The sequence below is a fragment of the Bombina bombina genome, chromosome 2, assembly GCF_027579735.1.
Source record: "Bombina bombina isolate aBomBom1 chromosome 2, aBomBom1.pri, whole genome shotgun sequence".
Taxonomy (NCBI): Eukaryota; Metazoa; Chordata; class Amphibia; order Anura; family Bombinatoridae; genus Bombina; species Bombina bombina.
The window spans coordinates 1,279,133,635-1,279,154,042 of record NC_069500.1 but is presented as its reverse complement, the minus strand read 5'-3'; the positions used below and the strand labels follow the sequence as shown (position 1 = coordinate 1,279,154,042).

Here is a 20,408-nt window from a genome sequence, read left to right as displayed (position 1 = left end):
CCCTGGCGGCATAGTGTACGTTGGTCCCAGCTCTCTGTAGGTCATTCACTAGGTCCCCCATGTGGTTCTGGGATGTTTGCTCACCATTCTTGTGATCATTTTGACCCCATGGGGTGAGATCTTGCGTGAAGCCCCAGATCGAGGGAGATTATCAGTGGACCTGTATGTCTTCCATTTTCTAATTATTGCTCCCACAGTTGATTTCTTCACACCAAGCTGCTTGCCTATTGCAGATTCAGTCTTCCCAGCCTGGTGCAGGTCTACAATTTTGTTTCTGGTGTCCTTTGACAGCTCTTTGGTCTTCACCATAGTGGAGTTTGGAGTGTGACTGTTTGAGATTGTGGACAGGTGTCTTTTATACTGATAACAAGTTCAAACAGGTGCCATTAATACAGGTAATGAGTGGAGGACAGAGGAGCCTCTTAAAGAAGAAGATACAGGTCTGTGAGAGACAGAAATCTTGCTTGTTTGTAGGTGACCAAATACTTATTTTCCACCATAATTTGCAAATAAATTCTTTCCAAATCAGACAATGTGATTGTCTGGATTTGTTTCCACATTTTGTCTCTCATAGTTGAGGAATACCTATGATGAAAATTACAGGTCTCTCCCATCTTCTTAAGTGGGAGAACTTGCACAATTCGTGGCTGACTAAATACTTTTTTTCCCCACTGTATGCAGCTTTGGAGGCCCTTGTTGCAGCGAACGTGCAGCAGATTCTGCTTCCGAACCTGTTTACCAGCTCTTAGCTGCCGGAGTAAAATTTTCCTGAACATGTTAGCACAGGGTGATTGACAGCCCCTACTCATGTACCATTGGGCTAACGTTAGTAAAAGACAGAAGCAGAAAGGTTTGTGGAAGCGATTCTTGTCCGTACGAGCTTTGATAAATAGGGCCCATAGTGTTAGTATAAAATGCGTTGTTTTGTAGTTGTTATCAGTTAAAGCAAATCAGGGACAAATATGTAGCAGACTTTACATATATACTTGGGACGTCAGTAGGGTGAATTTCAAGTTCATAGTATTAGAAGATCCTCAATTTTCAGAGCTAAATTACATGAAAAGGGGGCAAAATACATAATGAAAGTGTATTGCAGCATTGTTTCATTATGCACAACTAAACATTTTATATAATCTCACATGTTTATTGCATTCAGTCAGTTACAACTGTTCCACACTCATAATATCCAGCAATAATGACATGTAAAAAAAAGGGAGAAAACAGGTTTGAATTTGAAACAATTGTTTCCCTTTATTAGCTCAGTGAGGCCAATGTGTTCTGCACATTAAAAAAATAATCACAGGAATTTTAATACAATGAATAAAACCACAGTACATGTAAAATTGTCAGGTGGAAACTTGTCCCAGTGGGGCAAAACATAATCTTGATTTGCTGTTAAGTATGGTTTATCACCATAATTACACTTACACCTACAAACCTTACAGTAGCTTAATCTGATCAGTTATGGATTATTGATAACGGCTGTCACACAGGTACAGGATTTAAATCACCACATTTTTTTGTATGGCTATTCTAGGTCATTTATTGGTTCAATTTTAAAGTACAGCGATTCAAATTCTCATAACAAACATCAAAAATGGACACATAAAATCATTACTTAAATCTAAAAAGGATGAAGTGCTTTTATTTTTTCAATGGACCAATATATATATTTTTATTAATCACTCTAATTTGTTTAATATTTCATTTCTGTGCTTCCTTCTTTGGCAACATATTTTAGTACAATCTATTCCTACTATTAAGCTACATCTGAAGTTTAATTTTGTCAATTACAAAGTGTTTAAGTCACCCTCTTCTGTCACAAAGGAAGCAGCTGTATAATTTACAACTAGAAACAAGCTGAAGCAGACCCTATATATATGTATATGTAAAAAAATAATCTAGTAGTGGATAGTGATGAAAAAATTCCTACAGCTTTTAAATGGTACAGTATTTTTTTATATATATAATTTGATGCAGTCATCTTAAAAAATACTATTTAAACATTTTGTAGCCATAAATTATGTTCCCATTTTTTTTAAATGCCCCAAAAATAAATATATATTTATATATGTATATATTATTTCTATACAACAGAGGAAACAGTAACTTATAGGTAAGAATTATTGTAAGGTCTGCCAAAAAAAGAAAAAAAAAAGGAAAAAAAAAAAGAAAAAAGATCAACAATGATATAGTGTGTTCTTAGTGAGAATTAAATCACACAATCTTTTTTTAATTCATATCAGCAATACAGGGCAAAAATAGAATGTATTTAACATTTCATCACATAAATTTAAAAGGCAAACTAGGTAATGCATCTGGTATTTAAAAACATAATATGATATACTAAACATTGATTTCTTAAAAATAATTTATTGCTTTAATATATACTTTTTTTTACAACAAAAGAGACTTAAATTCAGAAAGAAAACATTCTGTAAACTTTAGTTTGGCGTTCACATAATTAAACAAGATAAAATACCTGCATTTTTAACTACATCATAACAGTTACACGGATTAAAGCTGTTAATGGTTTAACAGAGAACCCGTGAAAAGAGCTTTTTTATTGCTATCTATCTACTTAAATAAGAAGTCAAATAATTAAGCAAACTTCCGGTACTACAGACAGTGGAATCTCCGAACAAAATATGCTGGTGAGCAATGATTGCATGTTTCACTACATTGCATTGGCTTTGGATGTTTTTTGGGGTTTTTTTGTATATGTTTCTTCCTTTTGCCAAAAGAAGAAAAGGTCATGCCATATTTATGAATCGAGTTTGGGCAAAACTTTCAGTGCATTTGTCAAAAATGATGAATGCTGGTTGCAGACATACATTCTAAACAAATGTTGAACATTTAGCATTCTTCTGTTGGAAACAAATGTTGATTTTGCTTAGATCTAACATTGAACCAACAGTTGACTAATAATAACTTCAAATGTTGATTCTCACAAACTTAAATATATATCAATGGGAATTAAAAATGTCATATTATATTTGACCTATCCAAGCTTATGACAAAATAATAGATGTTGGGTTGTGAATATTAGATAATGTAAAATGGATGTCAACATTATTAACAGTTTTCTTAAAATGGAACTGATATGTATCAGAACAACAGTATACTAAGAAATTTTTTTATAGATCTAATTGATTCTAAATGATTCTATAAATTTGTGTAATAGTATCATGATCCTGCATTTTTTAAATTCTTTTTAAATATGATCTAGGAAAAACAACAATGAAAAAATATTTCAATGTAAAACTGTATTTTATGGACAACACAAGGACCAAGATTTAATCAGCCATGATTTAATGGTTCTATTTGTAATCAGAAATTCCACTTGTGTTTGAGAAGATTGCATTGCTGTGAATGGGATAGCTCAATCGATTCATCTGTTCTACCAATAGAGAAAAAGCTTTATGTAGTCAATAAAATGATTCCATATAAAAGCTCCTTGTTCATATGAAAACCAAATATATCACTTTTCTATATACTGTACCAAAGCAATGCCTTAAAACAATGTGGTCTTGTGTTAAGCCACAAATATGGTTTGTGTTCAGTTTATAGCAACAGAAGATTTTTTTTATAACCATATAAGAATGTAAAGCATCCTTATCGTATCTTTTCACTGGCCATATTTTTTATATTCAACGTATTATCATAATAAATAAGATAATAAACTGATCAAGATGTTTTCAGCAAATAAAGGAATGAAATATCAGTAGTCGAAAAGGATGCATTGCTGTAAAAATATTGACGAATGCCATTACTCAGTAGTGCCATGGAGATAAAAATTACTGGCTTATTAAAAACAGTGTTTAGACATAAAGACTGATTTACTACACAAAAGTATACGATGGTGAGTTACCCACCAGTTTCCTTTAAAACAAATAAAAAAGCCCACAACAGCCTTTTGTGAAGTAATTACATTCTACAATCCATTTTTCGACATATAAATAAAATAAAAAGAAGAGTCACTACTGACTTTAACAAGACGCTTAATAAAGACCACTGAGATGTTCGGTTTTGAGTTAGATTGACCATGAGTTACTTCAAATGGAAACACTTAAAGGAGATGTGGAAACGTCCTGTCCATGCGACTAATACGCTTAAAGGCCAGTATAAACCTTCACAAAACACTTATGGAAGCTCACCGAAAAAAGAGATGACTGTAATTAACCTTTTGGCAACCAAACGGTTAATGCATTATTTGTGCACCCAAAAAAAGAAAATCACACACACTGTCTTTTTTGTTTTACAATTAAATATATATAAGCATAAAGTTGGCTTCCTAAATAGATTAGTATACAATAGGCATTATCACCTTAAATAATTACATTTGAATATTTTTGATTAAGAAAAAGTATTAAGTATTGAAAAGAAGGCGGCATTTACAGTGCATAGCTGTAACAAATAAAGAACATTGTCATACAATATGTACACAAAATAAAAATACTCCATTTACCTGTTTCCCTGCCAGAAGAGGCAGCGGTACTTGGTTTCATTGACTCATTTGGCAGGAAATCAGCTAACATCTGCAAAATACTTGACTACATGTTACAATGTAGTGTACGGTCTACCTGGGCACATCGCGGATAGCATTATTTAAATCTTGTTTTTTGTAACACCACATCCACTCTTCAGAAAAAAAAAATAATGCTGAACAAGCTGTGAATTTGACCATAAACAAGGCGTTTGAAGTGGAAGATCAACGCAGACAGTTGCATGGGTGTCAGAATAGAATCGGAGAAGAGCATAGTACACAAGTTAGAAAAAGATATCACTTTTTTTATATTTCACTCTACCTGGTTACCAATAGAAAAAAAATCACTAAGGCGTCTAATACATTGAAATGTTTTCAGTTCATCAATAAAATGCTTCTTTTGAAATACGACGATATGAAGAAGAATGTAGTGCAGGTTAGCATCAGTAGCTTTTTTGTTTTCATTATAAATATGTATATCTTGGTTTCTTTTCATACATTGCTTTGTAAAATGTTAGAGCTTTCCAGTGGTTGGCACCTTCATCATCAATGAAAAGCGGACATTGTCTATTGTGTAAAGGCCACAACCACCATCATGAAAGCAAAACTTCTGACACCCATGGAGACGTAAGTTTGTCTGTCTATCACTTGATGCCTCTTCAGTCTTCAGCAGCTGTGTTCATGTAAACCTTTTTTAGAATAGAGTGTAAAGTAGGAGAAATTCCTAGGTTTGACTTTCAAGAGTCTGTTATTGAAGGACATAATGTCCGTGAGGTATTCTCCATTTTTCCATTAAGATTGGCGTTGATGCATGTTACCTTCGTAGGCTAATCTGTGCCTCTTTGAGCAAACTGTCAAAATCCATGGAGTCATATTTGCTTTTAGTGGAAGCAGGATCGAAGTCATCTGAATTTGAATCTGAAATTTTAAAAAATTAATAGAACGATAAATATACTGTATTATTAATATTTTAAATAAAAAGCCACAAATTAACAAAGAGGACATTCTAATCAAAATGACAAGAGCAGTACAACAGGGTTTGAACATTTTAATGGAGAAGTGAGAGTATTCTTTCAAAAAGAAATCTCAACAATACACTTAAAATCAATAGAGAAGTTTGAGGGTAAGAGAAAAGTATAGATATATGAACCCATTAATACTCTGAGCTTTTCCTATATAGGAATATACTGAATGTTCTGTAGCATCACTCTCAAGTGCTCCTAATTTGCATAATTTTTTAAAAATATTTAAAATCTTTGTAGTATACTTTCCTTATTTACTGCACACCTGTTTCCTGTAGTTTAATTCTTTAAAATTGTGGGTTTTTCCAATTCTGAGACTGCATAACCCAGCTTCCTATAGGTCCCCAATTAACCTCAGAAGAGATGGTGAGGTAAGTTACTGCAATTCATACAGTATTTTATAATTACTCTAGAAGCAAGTCTGGATTAGCTCCTCCAAGTAAGTCAAGTAGTGAGAGGTCTTTAGCCATTGGAAAACATTTGCAGCAAAGAAGGTGTCAATGTACTCAGACAGATTTACACTGCATAATTGTTAATTTATGTTAAGGTTACCGTAATGTCTTAGTACAAGTTGTTTTATGCTCCTTCAATGCTCGTACTGTCAGTCTGTTTATAAATATAAATAAAAAATAAACAGTATATAATTCTGATCCAAGTAACTGTCTTGTGCAAAAAGCAAATCTTTATAATATTTATTTCACATATATATGTTTCTGTCATAAACATACACTAACCAGTTAGAACACAATAAAAAGCAGACATCGTTGTCATTTTAACCTTGTGTACATCTGGCAGTATATGAACCTGCTATTTGTCTCTATAAAAGTATTATCCAAACATATAGATTTGTTGACACAAACAGGCAATCTCTGCCACACAAATCTATTTAGTATGTAATGAACCTTTTAATTCCCCTAAACAATTATCTCCAGAGCTATTTAGAAGGTAAGGAAAAATGGGGTTAATTATAAAACCAGTAGGCTTTCATTTAATTATTATTTAAAATGCATTGATACCATAACCTAAAGGGAATTCCATTTACAGATGAAGGGAAATTTATTTGAAAACCAGTCTTAAAAATATCAACATTTTCTGCTTGTTTTATTGTTTGAAGAAAGTATGGAAATAGAATTAATAGTTATATTCCTACATAATATTGTGCTTGAGTATATCAAATATAATCAAAAATCAAACACTTTAATCTGTGTATTCCACAGATCATCTTAAAGGGACAGTAGACTTTAACTCCCCCTGCATTTATTTCATTAAAGGGACACTGAACCCAAATTTTTTCTTTTGTAATTCAGAAAGAGCATGCAATTTTAAGCAATTTTCTAATTTACTCCTATTATCAATTTTTCTTCGTTCTCTTGCTATCATTATTTGAAAAAGAAGTCATCTAAGCTTTTTTTTTGTTTCAGAATTTATCCACCAATCAGCAAGGGCAACCCAGGTTGTTCACAAAAATGGGCCGGCATCTAAACTTACATTCTTGCATTTCAAATAAAGATACCAAGAGAATGAAGAAAATTTGATAATAGGAGTAAATTAGAAAGTTGCTTAAAATTTCATGCTCAATCTGAATCACAAAAGAAATTTTTTGGGTACAGTGTCCCTTTAAATAAAGTGGTGGAACCTTACTGGGGACTATAGAAAGGTAACACTATGAAGGAATAAAAGTTAAAGGGTTACACACCATTTTCATAGTCTCCCACATATATAACTAGGGTTGCCACCTCGGCTATGTTTTCCTGGACACTTGTAAGTTACACATGCTGCAGGGTGGCAGAGAGGAATATGAATAGGGCTGTCCAGTGTCACTATTGTGTGCTGTCCAGGTGCGCAATGCATGCTGCCCTCTGCACACCCTGCAGCATGTGTAACTCATAAGTGTCCAGGAAACATGGCCGAGGTGGCATCCCTAGTATGACAAGTGCCCCAAAAAAAACAGTATATGAAAGCTCAGCACTGGTTTGCAGTCTAATGCTTCAATAAGCGGTACTTTTTCTAGTCAAAACTGACCATCTATAAATGCTATAAAAGTCTACATTTTCACTGCTACATTAATCATAATATTCATAGGTTGCAGAACAGCAATATAGATTGGTATCTGTTCTGGCACTAGGATACATTTGGTTTAAAGGACCACTAAATGCAGTAGAATTGCATAATAAACAAGTGCATAATAAAAATACAATGCTATTTGTTTCTATAAAAAGTATTATCCAAATTACTACACCTACTCTGACTTTCAAACAAGCCGTAGATTTGTTTTCTGACAAATTTATTTTTTCTTCCGTTTTCCGGCCCCCTGTATCATGTGACACACAGCCAATCACAGACTAGTATAAGTATACCCTGTGAGCTTGTTCCCCAGAAAGTGTATATAATGGAAGTCAATTGGAAAGTGTTTTAAAACTGCATGCTCTTTCTGAATTATAAACGTTTATTTTTACTTGAGTGTCCCTTTAAAAATCTAATAAAGGGACTATATTTAAAAATCATATATGATTTCTTATTATTTATTAGGAAACCAATGAACAGAAACAGAAATATTGTAAGAAAACAAAGAACATCATTTAAAAGTTACCTACTTAATATTAGTGCGTTCATGTAAAATGCCTCAGTGTTGCTGATACCTATGAGGCAGTACATTATTATGCACACAAAAGAACCAGGTGATTCACTATCTGTGTTTTTCAGAGCTTTAGCAATGTAATAAAATCCATAACAGATATCCGTTTCTGTACAATAAAATTCATACCTAAGTCTGCATAGTTGGACTTGCAAAACTGCTTTAGTTCACAAAAGCAAAGCTCAAAGTCGGGTTCATTTGAACGGCGCAGAGTGTATCCATTCTCAAGAGCAGCAAAAGCATCACAGGTATATCGGTAGGTGATGAAACCGTAACAATCTCTGTAACAGACCAGAAGACAAACAGTTTGAATACCTGTTGTTGCACATGCTAAGCTGCTGCAGTCACAAAAATGCGAGCGGAACCTGTGCTCTGAGCAGCAGTAGATTGGTGTTGTGTTAGTTCCTATACCAAAGCTACTGCATTCATTTATCAGTGTGATTGTCCTGTCATGCCGCTAAATACTTATTTGTGAGGGAAGTGATCTCAACTAGCTAGACTAATAAATAAGAATGAAAGAAAATAAATAAGATTTTGAACTCAATGTGTCATCTGTCACTTCCTTTAGTGCCATCTTGTACACCCACAATCGCACTTACTCAAACTATTTCTATTCCCTAGTGCCGCAGCCTTTTAAGTCACAGAAATCCTAAAGGTCTTACCCATCATTCCTCAGATTTACAGTGCATTCCTCAATTTCACCAAACACTTGAAACCGAGATCGTAGTTCTGTACGAGTTACATTGGGCCTCATTTTTCCAACATAAATTACTCGCCGTTCTTCCTGCAGGACAAAGAACAAAAAAAAGACATCTGAAAAAGACTGTCAGGTTGTAATATATTTTGTATGTACTTTTCATTTTATTACGCATATTTAATAAGCCCTTTCCACAATGTATGCATTTGTTCATTTGTAAAATTGTTCACTAGTGGTTCATATCAAATCTACACTATATCTCTTTTTATGAAAATGTGCTCCAACCAAATTTTCTTTGCAATTCTAAATCTCAAATAATTATAACATAGTTCATATTTTCATTATGAAGATGAATGTTATAAAACTCAGTATGAAAAGATAGCAATTAAGTATGGATAAACTATAGCTATACTGCATATTAGAAATGCTGCACTATAACATAAATTGATATTAAGCTTTTATTCCATCTTCCAGATGTAGAACAAGAGATTAAACTTCATATGTACATTAAAGGGAAAGTAAACACCAATTTTCATTTAACTGCATATAATAGACACTACTATAAAGAAGAATATGCACAGATACTGATGTAAAAATACAGTATAAAATATTTTAAACTTACTTAGAAGCTCCTAATTTAGCACTCTTGATGATGTTAGGCTGGGACACCCAGTGAAAGGGGCTGAGAGCAGACCCTAACCCCCCCCCCTGCATATGAAAATACCCATTATACAAACAGAAGCAATCTGTATACAAAACTTTGGGACTTGGTTAGGAGTCTGAAAACCAGCACAATGTTATTTACAAATAAGCAAATTATCTATTGTTACAAAAACCCTCCCAGATGGGCTATATAAATGGATCATCTACAAAACGTTTATGCAAAGTAAAATCTAGTGTACAATGTCCCTTTAAGGTGTCTCTCTGAGCTTTTTATGAGTCAGAAAAACATTTTGGGTTAGTAAATGTCTGTAGTAATAAATGATCTTCTGGGTAGGGACATCTTCCTCCCATTTTAATCGGTTTAGTCTGTTTTATGTGCATGTATTTTTTTCTCACCATGAATAAAAAAAGTTGTAGAAAAATCGGACTCAAAGTCAACTACTTTCTACAAGCAAGTCAATTGCAAAGTCATCTATTAAAATCAATTCAGTTCAAGTCAGCTTTGTTAGAAAAGCCCCTTTCTTGCTAGAAAAAGTACAATATGATGGCTATTTGTGCAACCAACTTGTGAAATCCAGCTTAGTAATTTTTAGTCGCATGGACTTTGTTTATGAGTTGCGATATTTAGATCTCAATAACATAACTATAAAAAGCTATGCCCGTGTTGCTATTTAACATTTAACACAAGTAGATGTCAATTGTTATTGTTTTTATGTCATTTTGAACAAGCAAAACACAATTATTCATTCTAGAAAGATTCTGACTATTGGTATTAAAGGGACAGTAAAGTCAAAATTAAATTGAAATGAATTGTATAGAGCAGGAAATTTCACATAACTTTCCAATTTATTTTTAATATTAAAGGGACACTGAACCCAAATTTTTTCTTTCGTGATTCAGATAGAGCATGACATTTTAAGCAACTTTAATTTACTCCTATTATCAAATTTTCTTGATTTTCTTGGTATGTTTATTTGAAAATCAAGAATGTAAGTTTAGATGCCGGCCCATTTTTGGTGAACAACCTGGGTTGTCCTTGCTGATTGGACAGCACCAATAAACAAGTGCTGTCCATGGTTTAAACCAAAAATTGTCTGACTCCTTAGCTTAGATGCCTTATTTTTCAAATAAAGATAGCAAGAGAACGAAGAAAAAATGATAATATGAGTAAATTAGAAAGTTGCTTAAAATTGCATGCTCTATCTGAATCACGAAAGAAAAAAAAATTGGGTTCAGTATCCCTTTAATATGGCTTAGTTCTCTTGGTATCCTTTGTTAAAGTATAATCCTAGGTAAACTCAGAAGCATGCATGTATCTTTAGCCATCTGAGAACAGTGCTTGTAACAATGTTTATAGAAATGTTATACATAGTAGCAAACATTGCTGCCATAGGATGCTAAAAATATGTGCATGTTCCTAAGCTCCTATCAACCTACCTAGGTGTACTCTTCAACAAAGGATACCAAAGGAACAAAGCAAATTGATAATAGAATTATATTAGAAAGTTGTTTAAAATTGAATGCTCTATCTGAATCCTAATAGTTTAGTTTTGACTTTACTGTCCCTTTAAATTAAAATAGATAATATTGTATTTAAAAGGCAATAAAAATTTACATTTTCATAATATTAAATTCAATTTTAAAACATAATAACATGGCATTTATTCTGCATTAACGTGACAGTTTTAGCTGCAACTTGTTTGTCATATTGAGGATTGTTGTTTTTTTCTCATAAATGTTGACCCCCAACTTATATTGCCTGCTTTTTACTGACCTTACTTCACTTATTAAATCAACATTGTTTGAGTGCTGCATTAAGTTAATTTTATTATCAATTCATTTTTCTTTTATTTATTTGGGACTTTTTGAGAAAATTTTTTCCATCTTCATATTTAAAAATTCTATAAACATAAAATATCTGTAGATAAATGTTTGTTTGTAGGCGGTGAATGTTGTTTTTGACACTTCATCAAAAACAATATTGTTAGCCTCTCTCTCTCTATATAGACCAGTAAATAAAAAATATCAAGAATTGTGGTTACCTCATCTGTTCTCACCCAGATGTATCCTAAAAATATATCCTCTAAATGGTTTTCAATGGCTGTAGATGGGAACCCATACTCTGAACACCCAAAAAATAAATAAAAACAAAAGGGAATTTGTGTGTCACGTCACTGGGTCCGTTTATTTCTATTAAATGCTTTTGTAGAAACCTAAGAAACATTATACTATATTTATATGATCTTTTATTTAAATTGAAAGAGAATCTTATTATGACACCATTATATATTTTGTATTTCTCTTCTGGAACTCAGAAATTAAACTCAGATATACCTTTTTGTTACAGTATTGCTGATACCATCTCTTTTGTTAAAAATCAGAGGCTGTACTGATAGCAAAGTTATCTCTGCTGGGAGAGAGGGTGCTATAAAAGAATATAATTTTCTGTGGACTAGATCAATTGCTTGAGATTCACATCCAGTCATTCACTTGCTTCTAGCATAGCTTTTAATAAGGTTAAAAGGGGACTGGCAATAATTCTGAGCTTTTTTGACAGTGACAATATTAATTAAGCAGGGGTGTATGACTGTTTTGGCATAGTAATTTAACACAGTGAACGCAGGCTACATTTGCTCGTTCTAAACAAATCTAAAATGTTTGCAACACATCTGGATTGGAATTTGCCATTTTAAATAAATGCTACATTCACTATTTTGAATTATATACTCACTATTTTAAATATTACACTCAATTTAAAGGGATACTAAACCCATTTTTTTTTCTTTTATGATTCAGATAGAACATGCAATTTTAAGCAACTTTCTAATTTACACCTATTATGCATGTTTCTTTGTTCTCTTGCTATCTTTATTTAAAAAGCAGGAATGTAACGCTTAGAAGCTAGCTCATTTTGTGTTCAACACCCTGCATACTGCTTGCTCATTGGTGGCTACATTTAGCAAACCAATAAGAAAGCATAACCCAGGTTCTGAACCAAAAATGGGCCGGCTCCTAAACTTGACATACCTGCTTTTTAAATAAAGATATCAAGAGAAAGAAGAAAAATTGATAAATGGAGAAAAAAGTTGCTTAAAATTGCATGCTCTATCTGAACCATTAAAGAAACAAATTTGGGTTAAAGGGACAGTCTAGTATAAATTAAACTTTCATTATTCAGATAGGATTTTTAATTTTAATCAACTTTCGAATTTACTTTTATCAACAAATTTGCTTTTTTCTCTTGGTGTTCTTAGTTTAAACTAAACATAGGTAGGCTCATATGCTAATTTCTAAGCCTTTGAGGGCTGCCTCTTATCACATGCTTTTTAAATCTCTTTTCAACACAAAGAGACAGAAAGTACACGTGGGCCATATAGATAACACAGTGTTCAGGCACAGGGGGTTATTTAAGATTTAGCACAAAACAATACTAAATGCAAGTCAATAGATAATAAACAGTCACAGTCATGTGATCAGGGGGCTGGGAGAAGGTTCCTAGATACAAGGTAATCACAGAGGTAAAATGTATATTAATATAACTGTGTTGGTTATGCAAAACTGGGGAATGGGTAATAAAGGGATTATCTATCTTTATAAACAATAACAATTCTATGGTAGACTGTCCCTTTAAGTATCCCTTTAAATAAAGGGAAAACACGTTGCAACATTCAAAGTAAGCATATAAGAATCAGCATTAAAATGTTTAACAATCTGTAACTTTAAATGTATTCTTTTTCTGAACTAAAATGTTTAATTTGAAACAGAATATAATATTTGTTTATTAGGAACAATCAGTGATAAAAAAAACTGTTCAGATGATCTCAATATTTGAATGTTATTTTCCATCCTTATAATTACAGTTAAATAAACTTTATTTTATATACAAAACCATCAGAAGCTTAGAATGCTCTGAGATGAGTGTTTATTACCCATATTTAAATAGGCATTAAACACTTTAAGATTGTAATAAAAATGTTTAATTATATGTAGTAAAACAACATTGCAATATACTTTAAATTATATACACTTTATATTATATATTATTTTTTATACTTAATTGTATCCCCTCTTCCTGTAATTTAAAGTGAATGTAAACTTTGAGGAATGTGTGCACGGTTTTTTAAAAATCCTATTAAAAACAGGTGCACTTTCATTCATCAAAGTTTACATTTTAGCTGTTTTGTTAAAATACCTACCTTTTCTTCTTACAAAAAGCCGGAGCAGTGATTCCCTCGCCCGTCGCTCGTCTCTTCATAGGTCAGAAATTAAGACTCCGGCTTCCTCCAATCACGGCATGGCCTCAGGAAATGTTTGCTCTGGGGGGGAAGCCATGATTGGAGGAAGTCGGATTCGTCATTGCTGATGTAAGAAGAGACGAGCGATGGGCGGGGGAAGCGCTGCTCCGGCTTGGTTTGGTAAGAAGAAAAGGTAAGTATTTTGAACAAAACGGCTAAAATGTAAACTTTGATGAATGAAAGTGCCCCTGTTTTGAATAGGATTTTTAAGAACCAGGCACACATTCCTCAAAGTTTTCATTCACTTTAAATTTTAAAGCATTGGGCTTCACAGTTTCTTTGAAGGGACAGTGTACTATAAATTGGTTTCCCCTTAATTTGTTTCTAACGACTTGCTAAATCAGCATCAAAGTATAAAATATATGAGAAATTGCTCCTTTGTGTTTATTTTTCTACATGGAATAGCTAGTTTTGTTCTTTGACCCTGCAACCCATTAAAATGGGCTGGGCTTGCAGGGTAATCAGATCTTCTAATTTTATCACTATTCTATACACACACATGCTTCCTTGTCTTGTCTCTATCTGTTTATCAAAGTCCAGTACTTATAGAGAATAACTGAAAATTAACTTGTTTTATATAAACACTAAAATGTTAATTTTCAATTGTTCTCTTAAAGTACAGAGAGAAAGTGCTTATATAGCTTTTATAAAGGCAAGAGAGCTTTTTTTAAACAATTTATTACACTTTATTAGGTAGAATGGATAATTGAGAACATAGTAAAGGGGATAATTTATTACAGTATAACATCCCTTTAAAAGGATATTAAACAGTCTGTATCAGCAGTTGATTATACTTAATAGAAACAATTGCAATAAGTAGGGTGACCATATTGCTGCTTTAAAAAGGGACACATATGAAAAATACATATGTCAGGGTTCTTATACAAAACATTTCTTTAAACAGCCCTGAAAACAGCCCTGACATATGTATTTTTAATATGTGTCCCTTTTTAAAGCGGCAATATGGTCACCCTATTGCCAATAAGTATTACTCATTTATTTAAATTAATTTTACCTTTAATTTAATTTGTTTCACTACATCATTCTATCTAGCATTTATTTAGTGTTTAATGTTTGAATAGCTAGGGCAGACACCGCATTTAAAGAAATTGTAAATACCTTGAGATTTTTAAATAAATATAAGTTCACTGTTTATTTTGGCCCTTTTCATGTAATTTAGATGTAAAAATCTTCTAGTTTCAGAAAATGCACACCGCAGAAACTGCTTTAGCAGATAATTTTATACTGCACTTTAAACTAACATTAGCCGTGTTCGGGTAGTGCTTACACCCAGCGCCATCACATAGGCAGTGGTGATGGCGTGGCGCTGTGGATACGTCACAAGTTACGGAGCTTTGAGAAAACGCTCCTATCGCAACGTCCCACATCACTACGCATTGACAGATTAGTAGGCATGTGCAAATGGATCTGCATAGTACAGAGATGCTTCGATTTGCATGCAATATTTCTAATGCCTTTTAAGTACAAGAAATATTGCATGCAAATAGAAACGTCTCACATATGAATTATATATGTGTAATATGTTACATACGATCAAGGCATTGGTCAAGCAGCATACAGAGAATTGGATATCATAGGGAGCTTGTTTAACTTGTTACATTATTGTAAACGTGTGTATATATAAATATACTGAATGTGTGTATATATATATATATATATATATATATGCACATGTGTTGCTCGTGGAGGCTGCCATGTTTACAAGCGTCTGAGCTTGCTCTGAAAAGTCCCAGCTTTACCAGCACACTGGAAACGCTGGGACTTACGTCATCAGAGCACTGAGGGAACGCCCAGCGCCTCACTGCCAAGTATTCGCAGAACGCTTCAAGCGAGTCCCAGTTCGATTGGAGCGCTTGATGAACACGGCCATAATAAGCAAAGCTTGCCTTACTGTCTCCAGACTTAACTTCCCATTGACCACCCCTTAAAATAAGTGGTGGGTGGAGTCTGGCTATTGGAAAACAATTGCAGCAAACAATATTCTAATTTGTTTTAAAAATATTTAGACTTGGTTGATATTTTATTTTATAAAATAATTACACAGTGCTTACAGGTATAGATAAAAAATGTAAATATGTTGCAGAAGTTGGTTTTGAAATAGCCATTTTCATGTCTAAAATATTCATTATTGGTTTTCCTTTCAATAGCTTTATTGCTACATTTTACAACACATCTACTAAATAGCTCTCATGTTATTATACATAAGATAAGCAACATTAATGTAATTGGATAACCAAATGTTCCTAAACATGGGTGGAAAGAGAATATAATTCCTGTACAATTCAGAGCCACGCTTCTTTTTCCAAACCCTTTGTCTCAGACACTTCACTTACTCATTTCAGCTGGTTTATGAGCCATATCTCTGGCTCATATACCAATTTATTTATTCTCAAATAGACAACAGAAAACCAGGAGTTGTAAGCAATCTAAGAAATTGTAGATACATTTGTTTTTCCCAAGTAGTACAAATGGAATGCCATTAAATAGACATGGATCCGTAGAAAACAAAAAGGGTTTGTTTTTTCTACAATTCTATTATTTTGTCTGTATTTTGGACAATTGATGGCCTGTAATAATATTCTCCCTTCATTCTCTTTACATTGTATTGAATACATATCAATAATCTTTGTAATGCCAGAGTGGCTGGAAAGATAATCCTCTCCAATTTCCTTGACATGATATTAATACTATAATATCACACTGTATTTTTAGCTACAGTGTAGTAATCTGCACTTTGATTCAATTTGTTACTTTATCCAGTTTCACATTTGTAATAATTCTCAATCTATATCCCCCTGCAGTTAACCCCTTGCTTGCCTAAGAAGGCTACCACACATTGCTATGCAATATGCTTTAGCTCTCTTTGGAAATCAGCAGATTAAAGTCTAATTTGTTTCCCCTTAACTCGCCTTTGGATGATGAACTGTAAGATAATGATTTATATGCAATGTCTACAAGTGAATTATGCCACTTTGCCCTGTCACTACTAAGCATTGTGAAAAATCCATATTTTGATGACGGATTTGTGCTGTGAATATGCTTTATGGCACTGCCCTTCAGAAAAAAAACCTTCAGATATGTATGTCATGCTTTCTAGCCATGAACCTTTGTTGAACATGTGGTCTAATAAATATAAGAGCAATAAATATAAAGCCCAAGCAGAACCAACTGTCTTATACACTGATATTTATACAAAGACAGAAGCATCATTGTATGTGCATATGTTCATTGGCTCAGTGATGTCTACCTCAATTATATACCAGGCCCTCTGGCATGCTTGTACTGCCAGAATGTTGTTAAAGGGATATTAACCCCTAAAATTATCTATCATACATATGAAAAAGCACTTTTTAAACATGAATAAAGCTATATTTTGCATGCAAAAATGTTAGGTTAAAGCTGCTAATTTTGATTTTAAAACTAACAGGAACTGCATGTTTTTGCAAAAATTAAACAAAAAATCAAATTTATATATTAAATAAGGAATAAATGACTTTAATATTCTTTTAAGCTACATGATTTATTTTTTAACACAAAAAGGCCCCATTTTGGGCTATATTATGAGTGGAGCGTTATTTATCGCTCCCACTTGAGCTTTAAAGGTACACTGAACCCAAATTTTTTTCTTTCGTGATTCAGATAGAGCATGCAATTTTAAGCAACTTTCTAATTTACTCCTATTATCAAATTGTCTTCATTCTCTTGGTATCTTTATTTTAAAAGCAAAAATGTAAGTTAAGATGCCGACCCATTTCTGGTGAACAAACTGGGTTGTTCTTGCTGATTGGTGGATAAATTCATCCACCAATAAAGAAGTGGTGTCCAGGGTCTGAACCAAAAATTGGCTGGCTCCTTAGCTTAGATGCCTTCTTTTTCAAATAAAGATAGCAAGAGAATGAAGAAAAATTGATAATATGAGTAAATTAGAAAGTTGCTTAAAATTGCATGCGCTATCTGAATCACAAAATAAAAAAATTGGGTTCAGTGTCCCTTAACTGCACTAGAAGTAAGCTTTTTGTGCTCGTCGGGTTGCGCTCATATTATGAGTTAAAAGTAAACTGTTTTCGCTCGCTACCCACAACAGGATGCCACAAACTATTTGTATTGTAGTTAGAATATATATGCTGGTCCCGAGCAGAAACTGCAACTGATCCAATCATCAGCACTAGTTACACAGTGACTAGCACTGCTGATCGGATCAGTGGAGGTTTCCACTCTAGATCAGCAGTGCTCTGTGGGTCTTGAAGGTACGTCTACTGTGTGTTTAACCTCTTTGCAGGGTTAAACACACAGTCGTGTAGGGTCAATAGCCTTAAAATGACATGCTTTAACAAATTAGAGCATGTGGTTTTTTGACTATAATTAGTCTTTAATATTGAGCTGACTTGTGCCTTTTTTCTTGATCAAGTAGCCTTTACCTAAAATGTGTGCATATTTATCTTATTGTGAGGCAGTAGATGTAAGCATAAACCTACATAGCTGATCTGTGTGATGTGTATCTTCTTGTTCATTATAATCTTTATTTATTTTTTCTTTTGCTAGTACTTAGCACACTGTACGTTTGGGTGGGTGACCTCTTATCTTATATCCTTACTACCAATACACAGTACTAACACTTTATTTGTCACTTACTATTGCTTTTTGCCTTTGTCTCTCCCTTTGTTTTGCTCTTTCGGATTCACGTTTTTCATACTCCTTGCGATATTCCTCCCTCTTCAGCCTTTCATGTTGATATTCCTCATAACTGTCATATCTATTAATTGAAGGAACACATTATCCAGATGCTTTCAGAAAAAGATAAAACAGCACCTGTGAATATGATATAAAATGGGAAACAGTAACTTACCTTGGTCTACGACCGTATGGTGACCTTGACCGCGATCGTGTATAAATTGGAGAATTTCTTTGCCTACAATGATCAGTCTCGTAGCAGCAGCAAGATCTTTAAAGAAATAAGCAATTTTATCTTAATAATTTTAACGCTAGAGGAAAATCACAATCGTGTTACTTGATTAAACTTCTACACAAATATGGGAATTCCTGAGAGAATCATGAATTTGGACATTCAAAGCTTAAATTGAAAACATAACTAATACTTCTAAAGGGCTTAAATGAAAAGCCTGTCAGAAAATCTTTAATAAGAAGATGGTTTTAAATAATGTGTAGTTTTTTCAGCCACAATGAAACCTGTTTTGCAACATTGTAAATCTGTTGTCCAGATACTATCTTTCTCTGCTCTCTGATGTGACTTTAAGCTCAATGTAGGGGAAAACAAAAACATGTTTCTGGTTACATAAAAGTTTAAAAATGACAAAAGCAACCACATTACGTCTGCCCTGCTATACTTTACATTTTTGTAGATATCTATTCAATTTATTAGGACCCATATTAGGATGTTTCTGTATAGATAAATGTAGAACTGTAAAATCTCTATTTCTAATTTACTGCTGGTTTTTCTAACACCTATATCTATAGTTTTCCTATGTCGCTTGTCTATCTTTAAAATCATATGAAATAATGACTACCATATCATTTAGTCTGTTGTAGTTGTTGTCATTATATATTCCGCCTTGGGATTTATGCAATTTTTGATTTTAACTGCAGCTGCAATGCTTGACAAATACTTCAATTTGCATAAATCATTTATTATTCCGTCTATTCCCTCTGGAATGCCCATAATGTAGTGTATTTTTATGCCATAAGCATATAAAATAAAAAATCATGATTCAGTTCCAAAAATGTTGTCTCTAATTAAACCATAATGTACGGTACTCTACTAGATCATGCCTAAAGTTTGCAGGGCATCAAAAGAATCACAATACTACTGTAACTTAATAGTGGGTTAACATAAGAATCCACAATGAGGAGAAAAGGGGCAAATGCACCATTCCCTGGCATGAAAACTTCTCAAGTCTAATCGTTTTGTTGGGAAATAAAAGAGCCTATAATGCAGCTACCATGTAACAAGAGACATGTGACCTTTAGTTAGAAAGAGGATAATCACCTCTTTCAACCAAGTTATTATCTGGGCAGTTGTTTGATATAATAAACATGGAAGGCCTCTAAAACTCTTTCTTTTTGAAGAAAAAAAAATCTACAACCAAGAGACAGTTTACTAACAAGAGAAAACCTTCCTCTTTTGACTGAGAGGTCAAGTGACTTTCTGGTTTCCATGTAAGGATTTGTGTAATTAATGTAGGAAGACACTGAAACTGATATATCTAAAAGATCACTTTGTTTAAAGAATAATATCACTTTCTAAATTTTGAAATGTATTAATCAATTAAATGGGAGAAGGGTTGCTGAAGCATCAGTAATTAAATCCATACACCCATGAGAAATATAAGGGGCTCCTATTTTAAATGAGAAGTAGCACAATGCTTTTAATATCCTACAGCTGAAGAAAAATAGTGACTATTTAAAGGGGCTCTAAAGTCAACATAAAATTTTACGATTCAGATAAAAATTGCAATTTTAAATTACTTTCCAATTTATTTCCATTATCAAATTGTGCAGTCTTTGTATATATACACTTTCCGAGGCACTGGCTACTACTGAGCGTGTGCAAAAGTTCACAGTGTGTGTGAGT

The 20,408-nt window shown here is 33.2% G+C and overlaps 1 protein-coding gene across 2 annotated transcripts in view; it reads right to left on the bottom strand.

Moving 5' to 3' along the window:
* Positions 1-1,225: 1,225 nt before the first annotated feature.
* PPARGC1A (PPARG coactivator 1 alpha) overlaps positions 1,226-20,408 on the bottom strand; it is a 136,245-nt gene continuing 117,062 nt past the window's right edge. For both annotated transcript variants that reach the window (XM_053704092.1, XM_053704093.1), the window contains 5 exons: positions 18,666-18,761; positions 18,452-18,572; positions 8,806-8,927; positions 8,273-8,424; positions 1,226-5,404 (listed from right to left, as the gene is read on the bottom strand). In XM_053704092.1, the coding sequence (XP_053560067.1) occupies positions 5,301-5,404; positions 8,273-8,424; positions 8,806-8,927; positions 18,452-18,572; positions 18,666-18,761 (595 nt within the window). In that variant the 3' untranslated portion in view covers positions 1,226-5,300. The remainder of the gene's footprint in view (positions 5,405-8,272; positions 8,425-8,805; positions 8,928-18,451; positions 18,573-18,665; positions 18,762-20,408) is intronic.